The sequence below is a fragment of the Epargyreus clarus genome, unplaced genomic scaffold (genome assembly GCF_041222505.1).
Source record: "Epargyreus clarus isolate Ecla_fem2 unplaced genomic scaffold, WU_Ecla_fem_2.2 ptg000002l, whole genome shotgun sequence".
Taxonomy (NCBI): Eukaryota; Metazoa; Arthropoda; class Insecta; order Lepidoptera; family Hesperiidae; genus Epargyreus; species Epargyreus clarus.
Genome location: NW_027332210.1, coordinates 3,504,430 through 3,519,751, shown reverse-complemented (window position 1 = coordinate 3,519,751; position 15,322 = coordinate 3,504,430). Strand labels below are relative to the sequence as shown.

The 15,322-nt window shown below is 35.4% G+C and overlaps 1 protein-coding gene across 1 annotated transcript in view; it reads left to right on the top strand.

The window, feature by feature from the left end:
• Meltrin (disintegrin and metalloproteinase domain-containing protein meltrin) overlaps positions 1 to 13,493 on the top strand; it is a 123,033-nt gene extending 109,540 nt beyond the window's left edge. The window contains exons 15-17 of the mRNA XM_073078127.1: positions 431 to 526; positions 1,318 to 1,447; positions 7,171 to 13,493. Coding sequence (XP_072934228.1) covers positions 431 to 526; positions 1,318 to 1,447; positions 7,171 to 9,556 — 2,612 coding nt within the window. The 3' untranslated portion in view covers positions 9,557 to 13,493. The remainder of the gene's footprint in view (positions 1 to 430; positions 527 to 1,317; positions 1,448 to 7,170) is intronic.
• Positions 13,494 to 15,322: the final 1,829 nt, after the last annotated feature.

The window sequence follows — 15,322 nt, the reverse complement described above, 5'->3', positions numbered from 1 at the left end:
GAAGTAGCCGCGTAGCAGCAGATTCAAATTCAATTCAAATTCAAATCTCATTTATTCAAAATTGATTCATATAGAATACTTTTTGAAAGTCAACAAACTACCACCGCTTCGGAAGGTATTTCACTATGGAGAAGAAGCGGCGCAAGAAACTCCATACGTGTGATGTGTGTGTGTGTGTAGATGGACTGCATGCTCGTCTGATACTCCTATATATAAAAAAAAATATACTCTAATTTTACGGTTTTTATTACATATGTCAATGGAGGGTAGTACCCACTTACCATCAAGCGGACTGCATGCTCGTCCGCTCTTCTACCATACACACACCTACAAACAACCGGGTTTGGTGAAAATAGTTATTTATTTATTTATATTTTTTACATCGAAATACTAACTCAACATTACAGAGTTATATTTTTATTGTTTGCAGGTCACTGTCATTGCGACGCGGGTTATGCTCCCCCTCTGTGCGCTTTGCCCGGTCCCGGAGGTTCATACGACTCTGGCCCGGCTACAGATTCCAGCGGTAAATATTTTACGTTTATTTATTTATTTAATTAAGGCTCACCAACGCAGAAAATACGATAACAATTTACAAAGGTAAAAAGTGAAGAATAAAAGGTTGTGTCAACACAATTATAGGTGAGCACGGAATACGTAATAAATAGACGCCTTAAAATATTATATAATACAAGGTTTATGTATTTGTACATAAACCTTGTATTATTTAGAATAATTCCATTTGAGTTTCAATTTACACAAAATATCGAATAATCTTAAATTTCTCTATACAAAATTATACAATACAAAATATTAAAACAAATCATACATAATGTTATTTATATATACATAATAATATTATGTTATACTGGCTATGTATATATTTGACGACCCGTGTGACGAAGCGGTCAACGTATCGGTGTTAGTACCGGGTTCGATCCTCGGCTGGACAGATATATATCATTAATTATATTACAGATAGATGTATATGATATTTCGATATGGCACCCACAACACAGGAATTCCTAGTGTGAAAAAATGTTCCTACAACTCTTCCGCTATCCCCACTCCCATTCGCTCCACTTTCCCCACAAAAAATACCCATAACCGTGTTTCGTTTTCGACGCCACATACTACAAATAAATATTTCTTCAAAATCGATGTATGTTTCTATTTTTCTTCATATTACTATAGATTAACTAAATTCACCGTAGCGCAGTCCGACATTTTAGTGAGAATTTCAGGATAAAAATAATATGAATTTTTCGCACATAATAATGTAAGAGTTCTGGCTTTAACCAATTTTCTCGTCAACAGTTCAACGTAACTTCATGGTGGCGATGTACGTGATATTCCTGGGGATCCTGCCGTCGGTCCTGCTGATCATGTTCCTCATGTACTACTCAAAACACAACGTCCTCACGTGGTGGAAGAAACCAAGGAAAATGTACGTACCCAAGCTATTCAAAAGGAACCCACACACTAATAGCTCCTGTAGTAAAACTAGTACGCAGAAAAGTAAATTTAGTTTCAGTAATTACGCTAATTTTCCAGCAACACACTCATTTCTAACTCTATTGCATATAAAGAGTAAAGATAGTGCACAAACTAATTCAAGTGATAATTGTAATAAGTGCAATGTAGGATCAAAGGACAGAATATACGAAAATAACGATAAATACGCGTGTCCTCACAACAAGAATGTACCGGTTCAAACGTGGCATCAGAAAATTGTTAATTTCGCGGAAAAACGCAACAAATTACCCAAAAACATAAATAGAAAGATTAATAAAGATGATATTAAAGTCGCCAATAATAATACTGTAGATAACGTTTATTTGAATAACGTTTGTAAATCAAATTCGCCGCATTATGAAAATTTGCGAATAACTGAACCGAAACAGAATGATAAACCCGTTATAATAAACACTGGCTTGGCGTCAACGACGAACGAAAATATCAATAAGGTAGACATCAAAATAGTAGATAAATATTCCATAAGCAAACCGAATAACCTCATTAAAAAACCTTGCGATATACAACCGACGTCTAAAGTTGATATTACCATCGTCGAAACTATTTCCACGAATAATAATTTAAATAACAAAATAATCAATATACAGAAAGACAATAAACCAAAATTTGATAAAAACAAAGTAATTATAGTTAATAAGGGCTTAGCTTCTACTACTAATGAGGAGATTACTAAAATAAACCTCAAAGATATGATAAAAAGTGCAGACACGAAGATAACTAATAAAGAAAGCAAATCGAATCTAAACAAAACTCCGATACACTCAAAATTGACTAAAGTCATCCCTTCAAGCTTAACTACTAATGAACAAGTGAAAAAAGTTAAAGGTAAAAGTAAATCGAATAAAACTGATAGTAAAAATACGAATAAATCCACAGTAGAGTCTAATGTCGAGAACTTGCGTCGAAAATTCGATCAAAATTAAGTAAACGAGACGTCGGTAACGAGAAATAATGTTAAAGTATCGAATAATTCAAAAACAGCAAAGTTCAGTAAAACAAATAATCCTAATGTCTAAAATATGTTTAACGGCGTAACTTGCTTTCGGATATAAACGAAATCTTTATCCATAGGTCGAAATTTGATCATAATTATAAGTTTACCAACTTTTTTATTGATAACTAGTTTTATCCGTGGCTTCGCTCGCGTTCAGAGATTTATATAAAGCATAAAATGTGCTATGCCCTTTTGTCCGGAACCCCTGACAAAGTGTAAACAAAATTTCATGTCAATCGGTTATGTAGTTTAGTCATAAATAGCAAATAAGCAAGTAAACAAACAAACAAACAAGCAAATTCCCATTTTCATTTATAATGTTAGGATTAGAATACTAAAAGATGATATACGTACGACAGCTCGCACCAAAAACTGGCGCCGACTGTTGCCGCCGACTATTTTATTGTAAGTCGCTGACGACAGTCGTTTATATTATATATAGCTCGTATGTTATCTCCGTTAGCCTCGTGGATAGTTACAACAAACAAAATAAAAACGGTCGATACACAAAACAGAAAATAATAAAAAACATGTGAGCCGTCACGGGACGCCTGGCAGATGTGAAACATCGACATTATTTTGTAAAAGTAATATGCAGAAAAGAACATAAAATAATAGTACATTACAATACGAGGACGAAAAATTTTTTTCTGACAAGTGTGAGTTTGCAGGCCGAGCCGCAGGCGAGGACTGCAATCACACGAGTCAGAAAAACATTTTTCGTCCGCGTGTTGTATAAAATTTTATATTACGGGGTCGGAAATGGGGGTTTTGCGCACGCGAAGCGTGCGTAAAACGTCCATTTACGCACGCCGTGATATAAAATATTACTATTTTTGCGCACGGCATGCGTCGCCACGCCAGAAATCGGTTTTACGTGCGGCTATAGATGTTTCACATCAATAAGCTATTTTGCCTTACATATGATATAAACAATAAAAAACATTATTTTTTTCGGCCGAAAAACAAACCATAAAATGGTATAGTTCGCGCCAAACTGCTAGTCCGCTCTGAAGTTGTTGCGAGCAGTTACAGTCATACAATTTGCTATGGCGACGCGATTCATTTTTATATTCAGAGCGGACTAGCAGTTTTACGCGGACTATACTGAGCTAGTTTGCCTAATTGTAGGATAAAAGTAATAAAAAATAGTAAGGTATTTTAGCTGTAACTAGTGAGTAGTACTAGTACAGTAGTTATTTTATCGAGGTCTCAAAATGCATTTGAACAGAGTAATATATATGAAAACATTATTATATTTAATATATTAAAATATATTTTTTCAATTTAATAAAAGTAATCGCTATATTGACATTTTTCTTCAATTATTATTGAGTCTTCTGCAATGTAAAAATAAAAGTACTACAGACAAATAATTTTAAATTCTAGTCTATATAATATGGCACTTAAAAATTTCATAATTTTAAATTCTTTATATAAATTGAAAATATTTTTTATTCAATAATATTTTTGTATGTAAATTATTGATCAACAGTAACTAAGGCATGCTTAGAAGTCATTATTTATTTTCTGTGATTTAAAAATATATACATATAAAAAAATACACATACTATATTGTGTTCCTATATGTTGTATGTTTGTATTTTGAAATTAAATTTTGATTAAATTATATACTTTTACGAATTTATAAGTTATTATACACTTATTTTATAAGTGTTATAATTTAAAAATATCTTTTAGTAACTACTATAATTTAAGAAATATTATAATTTAAGAATAAAGTGCACAAAGTAAATAGATTTAAAATTTTATTTTCAGAATTTAAACTAATATTTTATAGTGTTTTGTTTTTTTGGTAGTCATTGTGATTTGAATAACTAAAAAAATAGGTTGATTTTATAACACTCAGCACTTAATTACTACATTTAATATAGAAAATCAAATGCACGATTGTACAACTAACGCCATAAAATATTTTAAATTATAAAATATTACTTAGTGTTTATTTTACATATAGACTTATTTTAGCTTTTAAAAAAATACATTATCGCATTCTATTCAGTGCATTAAGTAATCCATAGAGAATGGTTGTACGATCGTCAATTTGGTGTTTTATCTGTGTCACATTGCATCTGACGTCACATTTATGTGGTGTAAATAGTGTATTGTGGTGTGGGTTAATGTGTGTAACAGCTTTGCATGTAGTGGTATTGGTTTATTATGTTAAGACATTTTTTATTTGATGAAATTATCTTGCATTGTGGGATGTTGAATGTTGTATATTAGTACCATAGACAAACTAACGTAAATAGACTCCTTATACATATCAAATAAATAATAAAAAATAATTATTTGTGCATATATAATATTAATGAACTACCCATTCATTGGCTAGAAGTGTGCCAATCAAATCAATAATATTTTTATTTTTGATAGATATAATAATACTAGATATAATACTAGAATGTATGACATGAACTTATGAGTCTTATTTTGTTATTTTGTCAATAGTTAGAACATTATAGTTACCATCTTAACAGACTTGTCTCACACGCAACGAGTAAACGATAGGCTAATGTAATGACAATTTATATTATGTGAGAGTTTTAATAAGAGCGGAGAATGGGGAAAGAAACATATTTTGACGAGCGGCTTATATAAGTCATTGTATTCTATCTTCTTTCAATGGCGTTTGAAAAAAAAAAACATGACATACATACTCATATAACTGAAAACAAAATAATGTTAATTCAAAATATTAGTTTATTATGCATACGATTCATATGACTAGGGGAGGCTATGTCCTGCAGTGGACTAGTAAAGGCTGATGGATGGATGGATGGGAAATAATATGCACATAGGATTATTAATCTTCAATTTATCAACTTTAACGGAACTCCCATTTAAATACGCAGTCTCTATATTATAGTATTCTATCATTATTATTTACAGTGCATTTTTCTGGATATAAAGGTTTTTACGTCATCTTTCGTCAACTAAAATACCCCTTTCACATTTATAATGATATTTTACATTTATCACAATACTGAAACATCGCTTATCGTTTACTCGGTCACAGTGAAACAAGTCACATATCGTGCACGTTTTATTCGTATTTATCATTGTAGTTATAATAATAAGCTTGTGTTTTTCAATTAAATGTTTTTTATGCATCTATCTTTCTTCCTTTTTCTTCTCTTTCTTTCTAGAATGTTGCCAGTTAAATGTTACGTTATGAATGATGAAGTTCAGTAGGATATTTTTGTTCAGTGTTACCATTCTAGCTAAGAGTCATTTATCCAATTTTGGCATAACAAAGATTAAAACTTGACAGCTTTTAGTTGATAAGAGTCGGATTATTTTCTAGTAGTCAAATAGTGTCAAAATTTGCTCTTCGGTTGGGAAAAATGGATAGATTGATTATTGATATCGGAATTAGGTGCCTATAAATGCCTGTAGAGTGGCAGTACTCCGCTGGTCTTAGTTCGGTTTATATATTATTATGGAACATGCCTTTATACGAAGCGGTAGCAACGCATCTATTGCCGAACTGAGATAGGATTCTAATATAGGGTTGATTATAGATATACATGAGCGGCAGCTTACAATTTTGTGGACTGCATGTCATAAAAAATAAATACGTTGAGAAAACTTCGACACCGTGATTCAGGAACCGAGTGGCGCCATCTCTCGCCAAATTCTAAGAATTCGCCATATAAATAATATTTAACTGGCAACATTCAACTTTCCTTAGTTCTGTGGCTGTTTACTTTCAATGTACTTGGTGAGTGGTTTTCATTGGTTTTTTGTGCTCACCTTGCATGTACTGTAGTACTAAACCTTTAGGGCCTTTTTCATAAAATTTGGGTTAAATTATTTAATAAATTAACTATTTGAATGGTTTTTGTAAATTTTTCCTCAATTATAATGACTACAATTTCAAGGTAGAACCCCTTGTGGTTGGACTCTGGCGGCACCATCGTCTCACCTATTTCTGCCTCATAGCAGCAGTGTTAAACGCTGCTGTGTTCTAGTTTGAAGGTGTAGAAAACATACTTTTCCGAGGCGTTCCAGCTTAGTCCTCAGGGGTAGCGGCGTATCTGTGGCCGACCTCAGGTAGGAATATCTAATCCTATCTGGGGTTGATTACAGATGCCCATGGGCGGGAGTAGCCACTTATCATCAGGTGGACTGCATGCTCGTCTGCTACTCCTATATTATAAAAAAACCCTACTTTGGTGACACTTCCACCACACCTTTATGAAAACATCATTATAACATCAGTGTTAGACGCTGTTGTGTTTTATATGTAATGGTGGAAGCCTTAAGGTTCTGTCTATCAGTGATAGACTTAATGCTAACTATTGCAAACTTTTAAAATGTAACATAATAACACTGCTTAACGCTTCTTATTTCAAATAACATTAATTTATTGCTTACTTCGTTTAGGCATATATTTGTAATAGTTGAAAACTAACTCTTAAAAGGTACGTTAACCATAAGTTAAGTTATGGTTAAGTTAAGTTAACCATAATTACAAAATTGAAATGGTAAGAAATAACATAACATGTTGAATGTAAATTTTTCATTATATTTGCCTGCTTTCCATTAGTACCAAAAATGCATCGAATCTTATTATCATGATCTCATGTTTACTTACTTATTCATTAACATTTCAGGATTCAATCGCCGAAGAAGACGAGTCTACAACGTCGTCTGTCCCGCAGCGCCAGTAAGTTCGCATCAAACTTTCAAAATAACGGCCAGAATAACGCCCAACCAGTCAGTGTTCATACCCTATCTAACCCTGATGATATGAGCTCTAGCCTTCTACGAAGCGACTCCGACCACAGTCCAGCAGGCAACGTCAACCCTTCAGTAAACTTCTTCGGAAACTTCAAGGGTTTCTCCCTCACACCGATGGATAAGAACCAAACTGAAAACGAGGCGGAAGCCGCTGCCCTAGCTAAGGACAAAAACGTGAAAAACATAGCAGAAGCGATAAATAAGAGCGCGAAAATAACGCCAGTACATCGCAGTGGGAGCAACAGCCAAAATCTCAGTCAAAGTGTGAAGCCGGCCTTACGAACGGCTCCACCGCTCCCAATAGTCCCAACAACGGCTAAAACTAGTCCGAAAACGAGCCCATCCGTCAAAAGAACGAACAGCTCCGTCCAGAATAGAATTAAAGCGCTCATGAGCACAGAGAAAGCTGAGGAGATACCGCCAGTCGTGACCAGTCCAGCGCCTCGACCCGTCATCTCCAGTCCGATCTTAGAGGCATCTACGTGTACCGCTAAGGAATTGATCTCGCCCTTACAAGGTTCCAAGACATTAGGGCCTCTACGAGCGGCTCCTACTGCGCCCTCGACATCAGATTTACCGAAGAGACCTCTTAGCATGCACTCAGCGGGGAATGTACCCCAAAAACCACTCCCAGAAGAACCGAAGAAGGTCAAGGAAGGCATCTCCCTAAACAGAATCGCGTCATTCCTGAAACAGGATAAGCCGAAAGATAAAGAACGGAATCCGGTCGAACGGAGCCACTCGCTACCCAAAAACCCCAACCATCAGGTCAAAGTGCCGAAAGCCACCGACAAGGTCGCGCTGAGGAACTTGCAAATATCCAGCCCCATACTACAAAAACAGATCGACTTACCAGTGGGAACGGTTCCGGTGGTTTCTGATTCGGAAGATGTAGACGATTCGAAGGCATTCGTCAATCGCGCCCAGAGTATGAGAGCCCCGGCGAGCCAAAAACCTGCCATCCAAAGCTTCGGGTCTATGCGACAGGGGTCCGGGGCCCCGCGCCCGCTATCGGGGGTCGGCCGCCCCACAGCACCCCCACCCCCGCTACCCTCACAACCAACCGAGGAAACCATATACCAAAACCCTAAAGTCCTTAAATCAACGGACTACGTGGACTGCATCGAAGAAAAACCAGTCCCGCTAGCCCACATCGATGAGGAATCGGGCGATAATATCTACGCCATCATCGAGGAAAGCCCAGTAAAACAATCGAAGCCTCTACCCGGCGCTGCGCCAATCAAACCGGCACCTCGACCACCGACAGAAGAATATAAAACCCCGAAACCGATAAACGTTAACTCTGGTAGCACAGAAAGCGTGGGTTTACTGGGAGAAATAGTAAGTGAAATACAGAACAGAAACTTCGACTCGATTTATTCAGCTTCCACGCTCTCGAGGAAGAAAGAGCGGGAGAAGAAGAATCAAACCGCAGGGAGTGAGAGAGACAGCACGTACATGAACACAGAACACTATAAGACGCCGGAGAGCGTGTACAGCAACTCTGGCGCGAAATCGAGCGTTTCGACGACCAGCAGTGGGTACTTGCATCCGTCAGCTGTTAATGTGCCGACGTATCTAAAAAAGGAGGATGAAACGAAACAAGATGACAAGGCACCCCCGTCACCAACGTTGAAGGGGAACTCGAAAATCCCGACCTTCGCCCGCCAGGTCACTCCTCCCGGTCTCCGCACGACAACCACGTTCAAAAACGTACCCCAATCCCCCAAAACCGGGAAGAATGTAAATATATCCCCTAAGATCCTCCCGAACAGTCCAGACGTGGTTTCCAGCTGTGCGATAGCAGATACAAAGAACACGAAAGCACCGGACATCATAAACAACAACAAACCGACCGAACCCCCAAAAGTCGCGAGCAAACCGAGTGTAACCACTAAACAGAACGACAATCGACCACCGTTACGACCGGCGCCGACGATCGATAAGAAACCGGTCACAAAAACAACACCAGCGTTGAAACCGGTTAATTCTAGTTCAAACCTGAAGGTACAAGACAAGAATCCCCCGTTAAAAGTTAGCTCCAAAATAGACTCGAACGTGAAAGCGATAGCGGATAATCTGAACAAGAACCGACCGAAAATAGTCCCAAAACCCACTACGGTTACGAATAACGTACAAAAGACAGATGCGAACAAACCGACCGCAAAGTTAACAGCGAAACCGTCAAACGTAGCAAATTTGCAACAGAAATTCGAAAATAGAAGGTCGTTAGGTAAAGAAATTAGTGCGAAAAAATAGTTTTAAGGTTTATAAAGTTTGTGGATCGACGTTCTCGTGAGAAAGTCCCAACAGTGGGAGTGGGACTGTAAGTGTAAATCGACTGATTTAATGTATATTTTAAAGGATCGTGGTAGTATTAATAACGGCAGTGAGTGAGTTCTAAATATGGTCATGTTCGAAAATGTGAAGAGACATTTTTTTGTAATAGGTAATAATAAAGTTGCAAAAATTTGTAACATTGTATAGTATTACTGCATTGATTTCGTGGTGTTCTTGTTTTAAGACTGAAAAGGAAGTGTTACATAAAGGATTCTATTTTGGGACCCTTTCAAGTTTGAGGAATGGTAGAACCCTTTGTGGTGCGAAGCTGGAGATATCACTAAACACATCTATTTAAAGCGATAACATCAGTGTTAAACGCTGCTGTGTTCTGGATTTTTCCGAAGCCTTCCAACTTCTCCTCAAGTTAGCATCTGTGACCGACCTCAGGTAGGACTAATCTTATCTGAGGTTGATTACAGATGTCCATTAGCGGCAGTAGCCACTTACCGTAGATGGATTACGTGCTCGTCTGCTACTCCAATACTAAAAAAAGTCCAAAACTTGTCTTTTCACATTTTCCGACCTAACCATATTTTGTGACAAATTGTGATCGAAATAAAAAAAGTCTTATGTTAGTGAATTTTTTTTTTAAAATTCAAAATCAGACAACGAGACATCATCCAATAACGCTGTGGCAATTAGGACAGAGTAAATATTTAAAATGTTTCAGCTATATTTGTATACAAGACATTTCTAGTCGATTTTATTTATGGGCAGCCATTTTGTTGTGAACCGATTATTATATAGGTGTTTAAGAACGAAGGTATTATATGTCTAGATAGATAGAAATAAATGCTAAAAGTAATTGGGAATTCAGATTCTGTGAGATGAAACCCATAATTGGCATGATGACAGTATTAAAAAATCAAAGAATAAATGATTTAAGAAAACACAATATATTGAAAGGATTCTCAAAAATGACTGTTTAAAAAAAATCTTTAAGATTTATTATATTTTCAATTAAATAAAAGTATTAAAATCCTGCAGTCGGCCATCTTATCTGAAACGCTAATCGGGGCGCAAATGACGTCATTTTTGGATATGTCACTGAATTGCTTGAAATTTTGTGTGGGATGTTCTAACGTGACGTCACCAACGGACGCCATGACACTCGCGAGCGTTTTCGCGCTTAATTCAAAATGGCTATAAGCAAATGCTATTATTTTACGTTAATACTGAATTTATTACCGAAATAATACGATTTTTGCAATCGGTAGACATGTACCTACGTTATAGAAGAGATTTTCAAAATTTTTCATTATGACTATTGATCTCATTTGAATTGATCTTGTAATGTCAAAATATATGACACTTTTACCTACAAACTATATTTGTAAAGGCAGTGGTTAAAATGCAGCCGGGGTCCGATATTCGAATCCCAGGCACGCACCTCTGATTTATCAAAGTTATGTGCGTATTACAAATTAATTATCACTTGCTTAAACGGTGAAGTAGAACATCGTGAGGAAACCTGCATACTTCAGATTAAAAAAGATCTCAAAGATGTGTGAAGTCTGCCAATACGCACTTGGCCAGCGCGGTGGACTATGGTCTTAACCCTTCACACTGAGTGGACTCGTGCCCAGCAGTAGGACAGTGATGGGTTGATGACGACATATTTTGTTCATGTCTCTCTATAATCCTTCTCACTCTGAGAGGAGACCCGTGCCCAGTGGGACAATGAAGGGTTGACGATGACATATTTTTAGTGATTCAATTATTTTTATTCATTCTCTAAGAAATGGGCGCTATTTATTAACCTTTTCGTCAACTAACACATTGAACTATTTACTCGTATAATGTGTCATCAAGACATATAATATCTTTGTGTGTTAGCTAGCTTTGTGACTTACGAAGTTTGGGAAAATTCAGTCGATATCATTCTATAAATATGTTTAGAGATAGGTTAATGTGACAGTTATAATTACCGAAATAAATTTTATGTGTTACTAGCCAAATCTGATATTAGGGCTTATATACAGGGTGTATTTTTCAAATAGGCCTTCAGTGCCAAATCCGATACTCTAACGATTAGCGAAACATGCTGAAAGGAGTTACAAGGCCGATTTTGATAAAAACTAAAACTGCATCAGTCGTTTTTTAAAATATAATTTTCCTTAGCCGGGAATCGAACGAGTTCATTTAAAAAAAAAATACACCCTCTATATTATTCCACCATATGATAGTGTCGCTTATAAGGATCAAATTCTGGAAAGTAATGTTATGTGACAAATTATCTACAGTCAAGCGACGTGTGGTGCAGTGGCGGCCCTAGCTAAAATATTAGGTAGTGCAATCGCTCCCTAGGTACTAGCGGGATTTTTAGCTCGCACCCTATTATTACGTCATAGAATATGTATGTTGCAGTCAATTAGCTTAAGTAGCCGTTCAATTAACTGCCTAGCCTCTTTATTAAACAGTGACGTTCGGCTGTTTTAGGCGCCCTTCGTATGACGGCGCCGTCACCGCCCTAAGACCGCCCCTGTTCATACAAAATCATATTGCCTTTAAATATAAATATTTGCATTATATTTGTCAGATTAACAATTAGAATGATAACATGATATTGTAATATAATATAATCAATAATGTAATATATGGTTGATAAAAAAATATTTAGTAAAAATTTACAACGATTCAAATTATTTCAGAATTAATTACGACTGAATTTTATTTTGACTGATGAAAAATGTTTTAAAAGAAAAGCGCTAAAACGAATAACGCTGGATGTTTATTTTTTAGAGGAAATGTTTAATTTCTAAATGAAAATACGTGTTCATATTTTATACTGTGGCATTTTCAAGTGTAGCTATATTGTGTACCATATAAGTTAGTTATGAAGTAAGGTTTAGTATGATTTTTCTAGTAAGGCATACGAATATGAATAGATAATGTATGCTTGTGGTTAGTTTTAAGGGCTATGTAAATATACGATTTATATTTTTTTCTTAAAGTGCGAATATTATAATTGTCGATGCGCACTCTAATATGAGATGTTCAATCAATATCCAAGTTCTTGAGTGAGTGAGACGTATATAGGTAAAACGTAAGTGTGCGAATGAGACAAAACTAGTTTAGTGCGTTCGACAGTCAGTCATTTCCTTATAAGCACTTTGAATATAATTTCTGTCTTCGTAATAACTTTCAATCAATTAAATTTAGATTAATTGAATTGATTTGAATTAACCAATTCAAATGAATGTAATTAAAGTATTTCAATTTATTGAATTAATTTATTTGAAATTATTTTTATTCTCATATAACTATTGTAACGTGATAAACGTATAACTTTTGTGACGTCATATGCTATTTGCGATCGACATAGTTATAATATTCGCGTAACAACGATTGATTTCGATCAAAACGTCAAGTGTCTTAATCGTAATTTAAATAAATGTTAACTGTGTATTTTTATATAAACTAGCAAGATTTTGTGACTGTATGTTTGTTGGTAAGAGTGAATGTCGATATAATATGTATGCATATGTTACAAATAATATGTATATCTAAAATTGCGTGTGTTAAGGAAATAATTATATTGTAAATATTTTTTTCTTAATGGTTGATTTTTTTCTGCTTAGTTTTCTGCCTTATAGCTTTGGTGTCTCCTGTATTCTAGTATGAAGCGTTGACTTTTACCTTCACGTTTCAACGACTCAAATTCAAAGACACCCATATGTTAGGGCCCTTTGCAATAAAATAAAATAACTCTCAAGAGTAAAACATATTATGGATTCATAGTATTTATAGATCAAACAATATTATTTACTTAATACATGCAAACTGTAATAGTTCAGGCGTACGTAAGGTTGTATTGCTGTGTGTATTCAATTTTTCATGGTTTAAATCCATTGCTTTAAAAATAAGGACTAAAATCCAGTGTTTCCATTTACTATATATCACCTGATTCATTGGTTCATGTGTAGTAGATTCTTTGGATTCTAGCTGCAAAGATCAATGGATTTATGACTGTAAGTACATGTAGTGTTATCTGATTTATAGGTTGATCAATACTGATTTATAAAAATCACGAACAACCTTAGAATCCAATGATTGTACTATATATAAGTGGTTTGATCTATTAATTTCACTGGATTCTAGTACCTATAAATCAATGGATTATGGTTCTGTACAGTGTTTCCGAATATTGTTCGCGTCCGCGCCAAACTGCTAGTCCGCTCTGAAAATAGAAACGAGTCGCGTCGCCCACTGGGACATAGTTGCGTTAGTGTGCCCTTACATTGCTACGGAGTATATGCTTGTAGTTGTGTTCGTGCGCATTGGCTCGCTGACTACACCTGCGCGAATTAACTTCATAGAGGACTTGAAGTTTGGCGCGGACTATACCATATCTACAAATCAGTTTAGATGTGACATACATATATTTATGGAAGGCTGACTGGCACATAAAGCGTTCCAATTTAGCCTTCGACGTATGATTTTGCAGTCTTATTTGTACCAGCTTATCTGCAATAACTACTTTTCATCAGGTGAACTGTACGCAAGTTTTTGTACTATAAAAATCCTGAACTGGCGTCTTAAATTGAGATAATAGATAAGTTTTTAAGGAATGAGAAAAGAAGAGTCTTGAAGTATTAAGAAAGAAACAAAGACTTCTTTCTTTTCTTCTTAATATTTTAAGAAAGAACGAAGAAAGAAACATTGTTCTTTCTTTGTTTTTTATTTCAAAAATAGTATTAAGTGCAACCTACGTGCGCTACGTTATCGCCTATGCCGTAAGATATCCATAGATTGTTTTAGGGCCATCCAAAAATACGTAACAACTAAAAAGAAGCCCACATTATTGTTTAACTTTAAACCGACATACTTTTTCTTTTGACAAAATCATTAGTGAAAAAAGTCTGTGGACAAAATGGTGCCGTTATGTTTAAAACGCTGTTAGTTTCCAAATCGTGTTTAGTTAAAAAAAAATAATACGGCTATAGTCCGCGCCAAACTGCTAGTCCGCTCTGAAGTTGTCGCGAGCAGGTGTAGTTAAACAATTTGCTATGGCGACGCGATTCATTTCTATACTCAGAGCGGACTAGCAGTTTGACTCGGACTGTACTAATGGATATAATTAAAACTGATAGGTATTTTGAATTTTTTTTTGGGTGGCCCCTGTTTATCCATACTGGTGCTACAGCAATAAATACATCTTACATGTTTTCACAGTCTATGTAGCTTTGGAAATATTTTATGAATATTATGTAGGAGAGAAATATATACAAGTAGATTATTGGGCGTTTATTACATACAATAGTTTTTTAACTATAATAATAGTATATAAAATTCATAATAAGATTACAGAGAAAATATGAGAATATTCAGGGTAATTTCAAATATTGTTTCACATTTCGCGGGTAACATTATTCTTGTCTATGATAATTTACCATAGATACCATAGATAACTATAATAGTCATAGACAAAAATAATATTTCAATTAAATAATTGAATCACGTATTAAGATTCCTTTAAAATGTATATAAACGCTCAAAATTTATCGCATTGCAATAAATATTTATAATACGCAATAAATAGATATAGTTTATTTATATATCGCGTTAATTATTCGTTATTCGTCCAGAGATTGAAATATCACTGCCAGCTTGGTACAAACTTTGGTGCTGAGGGGATGTCGCGAATGTGCTGGCTGCGTCCTGCTCGATAGATGGCGCTAT